The sequence below is a fragment of the Vollenhovia emeryi genome, unplaced genomic scaffold (assembly GCF_000949405.1).
Source record: "Vollenhovia emeryi isolate VEMERY1.0 unplaced genomic scaffold, V.emery_V1.0 DF941931.1, whole genome shotgun sequence".
NCBI lineage: Eukaryota > Metazoa > Arthropoda > Insecta > Hymenoptera > Formicidae > Vollenhovia > Vollenhovia emeryi.
The window spans coordinates 1-4,416 of NW_011964435.1; the positions used below are offsets into that span (position 1 = coordinate 1).

The 4,416-nt window shown below is 32.0% G+C and overlaps 1 protein-coding gene across 2 annotated transcripts; it reads right to left on the reverse strand.

Moving 5' to 3' along the window:
• Nucleotides 1–640: 640 nt before the first annotated feature.
• Nucleotides 641–3,325, reverse strand: LOC105570742. Of its 2 annotated transcripts, XM_012028183.1 has the most exons (5): nt 2,388–3,325; nt 1,876–2,296; nt 1,704–1,797; nt 1,234–1,609; nt 641–1,171 (listed from the first exon to the last, which is right to left on the reverse strand). In XM_012028183.1, the coding sequence occupies exons 1-5, from the start codon at nt 2,404–2,406 to the stop codon at nt 726–728; spliced, it is 1,356 nt and encodes a 451-aa protein (XP_011883573.1). In that variant the 5' UTR covers nt 2,407–3,325; the 3' UTR covers nt 641–725. The 2 variants fall into 2 exon arrangements, with proteins under 2 accessions (XP_011883573.1, XP_011883572.1); XM_012028182.1 differs by having other exon boundaries at nt 1,876–3,325.
• Between the last annotated feature and the right edge of the window lie 1,091 nt (nt 3,326–4,416).

Sequence of the window (4,416 nt, forward strand, 5' to 3'; positions counted from 1 at the left end):
TTCTCCTTGGGGAGTCATTACAATATTCGTTACTTTTTAGTTTTTATATACAAAACGAACTTTAAGTACAATCTATTTTTAATACAAGATCAAATTAAACATTGAACATTTTTAAACATATCATTTTACATTAAAGTAACAAAAACAAAATTATTTTGATAGTAATATTGTTATTTTTATAAAGTGTAAATTTAATACTGAATGGTTACACGTTTTCCTAAATTCGAAAAAATTAACAATAAAACTAATAGTTAAATTCATTACACGTTACTGAAAAACGTAACGAATAAGTTACTTTTTTCGTTACAAACAAAAGTTGTACAGAAAAAAGTGTTACGGCGTTACAAGTAACGCGTTTCTTCACAACATAATATAATAATTAAGGTGTAAATATATATTTAAGGAAAAGATTAAATAAAATGCATATATACACACCCATATATTTATTTATTGACCTTTAAATAAAATCAATTTGTTTAATTTATGTCGATCACTTAAATTAACATTTTGGATATCGTGTGTTAATATGTTAGAACAACAACAACAACGTTATTTATATAGTTGTATTAATCATATTATTTGATAAATCTGATAACATTTTTGTATTTCAATTCACTATAGTTGTAAAATTTCTATAACCATTGACAAAAAGTTGAGGTGCTATTTGACCACATTTTTATAGCATTTTTATAGTTGTAGCAATTATTTTTTTCTCTCAGTGTATATTATATATGCAAGAGGTATATGTTTAAGAGTAGTAAACACATAAAATTTACGATAAAGAATGTAACAATATGTGAAAGAAAATCTCGCCTTCTTTGTCGTAATGCTCTCAGCAGTTCTACCTGTAAACCGATACAATTACTGAACTCAGCTAGGGCATCAATCTTTCGCGAGGCACAGCTCGATTTTATTGTTTCCAAGTTTGGAAAAAATGCTTTATCTCGTAAGTTTATTAAAACTTTATTTATATATAGATGAGGAAATGTCAAATTTAAATAACGCAATCGGTGCTTTCCATGCAGTACTGTACAAAGGGTTTCTTCGTCTTCTATAGGTATATGTATAAGGGTTAATTCTTCTAAAAATTTTAGATGTTGGAGATACAACAATCCTTCGTCCAGATTGTAGCCCATATCAAATGCATAAATATCACATCTCAAATTTAACACTAAAAATGTATATGATTAGTCAGACATAATTTAACTTTATTTTTAAAAATCATAATCGTACCTGTCAAATCTTTGCATATTTTTCCAATTTCACAGAGGATATCGTTGTCAAACTTGCAAGAAGTTAATTGCAAGGACGTTAACTTTGAGCCACAAGTTCTAAGAAACGTTACGAAACGTGGACTAGAAATGTCGCATGATACAAGATTCAACTGTCGTAAGTGCTCACATCTGGATTCCAAGCTAGATAGAATTTTACACTGCCAATCACCAATAGTATCATCGGTAGACGTCTCATACATCCGCAAATCTTGTATATTTAAATATTTAAAAAGCGAAGGATCTCGTGTTAATCGATTGAAGCATTTATTCGTTTGACTCATAAGGCACAATGACCTTAAATCTAAGTATTCCAGTATTTTTAGTATCATCTCATCCTGCAAGGATAAAATATAAAATTTTAATTCACGATATTATAACAAATATTGTTATAAGAAAGAAACTTCTTTAAATATGTGTTGAATATTTTACAGGAAGCATAAAAAAATCACAACGTGGTTGCTCCTTGAATTCACTTGGAGAGGGTGTGATGCCTTTCAATTTTCCATTATTTAAATGTAAATTGCTAAAAATAATGTTGAAATTAATTGATCGTTAATATTAATAAAAATAGAATATTACTTACTATCGAAGATTACAATACCTTTTACGAATAATACAACAGTCGGAAAATTTTTCCATAAGTTGATCCAGATCCGCATTTTTGTAATCTGGTGTTAAATTGTGCATATCCTTACGGTCAGGATAGCTGCAATTAATATCTTTTAATAGATCGGTCAAACTCTGTTTAGGATCTTTAGGTTGAATCAATTCTGATGTTCCGATGAGCTCTACATCTATCTGTATTCTCTCAGCGATAAACGGCAATATTAATCTGAGCATTTTAGTTTTAAAGTCACAGGCCCGTAAAGCCGGGGACAACAGTCGTATTGTATGTTTTCCTCCAGTCCATAATAAAAACCACCGATCAGAATCTCGCGCCCAAATTTCCATTATTATACCAGGATTCAGTCCTTGCTGTATAGAAACCCTAATTGGATATACAGCTTCTTGAAACTCGAAATCTACAAAGTAAATAATAGAACTGCAATTATTTCTGAACACAAGCATATTTTCTTTAATAATACCTTATTTGTAAATTCAAATATTACATACCAACATAATTATGACGCATGTTCTCAAAGAGAGTGCAATCTGATGAATGATCTGCTTCTTGCAGGTATGAAGATTTTGAAATACTGAAACTGTCTTTGACAAGTACCTGTATTAAGAAAAAATGTCAAATATTACAGAATCTTGCAGCATAAAATGAAATTATGAGTATTTTTTACAAAACATTAGCAGGTAATATTTGGAAATAACACATACACTTCCTCGAGATCTCTTGAAGTCTATAAATATAGTAGGCAATCCATTTATATTATAATTACAAGAAATTTCTGGTCTTCCAATATACCTATTGGAATATATTTTCAGATACTCTAGAAGTTGAAGCTGTTCAACTTGAAATCCTCTTTTGCCTTGGCTTTTGCGTATATGTGATTGATGGATAAAGTCAACATGATCCTCTTCTACATTTACCCTTTTGATATCTATACTATTCTTCGAATTTGATACGTAATGGGACATCGTATTTTCTGAGAAAAATGAAATATAATCTCGATAAAGAATTAGCCAGCACTTTGTCGCCAAGTTGGCATTAAATATTATATATAATGCACCAGCAATTTTGACACCAAAATCTGAGGGAAGTAATTTGATACCACATTCATGTAAGAAAACCGAGCAAAATCTATTAAGTATCTGGTAGACGTGTATAAGCGTAACGTGTCATCTAACTAGTAGCACAATATAGCAGAAATAATGTAAATCTAATGCTATGTATGTTGGGTGTAATTGATCCATGACATGGATTCAACATTGTAAAGTGATCGCCGCCTCTTACAGTTTACATTTAAATATGCCAACATTAGTTATCAATGCAAAAATGTAAAATACATTACCATTTCCCGACAGCTCTTAGGAAAATTTAACTAAATAAAATTAAAGTTTCAAAAGTAAATTTTCAGCTGTAAAAGTTTATTTTTATAAATTAAAAGTTTTCTTGTGGCGAGCTTGGCGCAGAGAAATGTGCGCTGCTATAAATGAACGACAAAATCCTATTTCGAATCCAGCGGTGGATATAACTGATGGTTTTTTGGACGTCAACATTTTAAGTAATATATTTGAATAAAATTAACAAATATTACTGTTTTGGTGAAATAATTTTTCAAATTGTGTTTTTTTACAAAGAAATGTTAAAAAATATTAGGAAATATAGTTTTTTTACAAGAAAATATGAAATATTCCTGGAACGCGTTATTTTCGAGCCTTTCACACACTGTGTGCACAGGGCACGAAGATATGTGGGATAGAAAAATGCGGAAGAACGCTGATTGCCTGTATGAATCACGCAGCATCCTGTGTCCCGCATGCTGATTCCCGTATTGTATGATTTCACCCTTAGTTCGTTCTGTTACTGAACGAACTCATAGACATACATAGTATACAGGGTGTCCCGAATTTAAATGTCCAAACTTCGGGAGCGTGTAGGGGATGATAAATAAAAAGTCCTTTGGAGATATGCTCGTTTTTACTTCGTTTTGGAAAAATCGCAAAAAAGAAAACGTAGTTTTAATTTTTGTATTTATTTACTATTTATTCATTCATTCATACTTATTTATTCATGTTGTCACTTGCTTAATGTAGATATTGTTCAAAATGTTGGCCTCTTGCTGCAATGCAAGCATTGCATCTATATAGTACGGACAGCTCGTGTTGCAGCCAAACACTGATCTGGTGATATTTGGTGCATTGCAGCCACGATTCGGTCTCTTAATTGCTCTCTTGAGGTGACTGGCAATGAATAAACTTCCTGCTTCAGGGCCCCCCACACAAAGAAGTCCACTGGTGTCAGATCAGGTGATCGGGGTGGCCAAGATACTACTCCTCCACGTCGAATCTTTAGTGGGACCATTTTTTTACCCGACAGATTAAACGCAGCCAGATATACAGATTTTTTGGGGACAGACTTTCGTAATTATTTAGAAGACATCCACCTGCAACAACGGATTGAGATGTGGTTCCAGCTCGATGGGTGTCCAGCTCATTATGGCAGAGCTACTCGAGCTTGGCTAGATAGGCA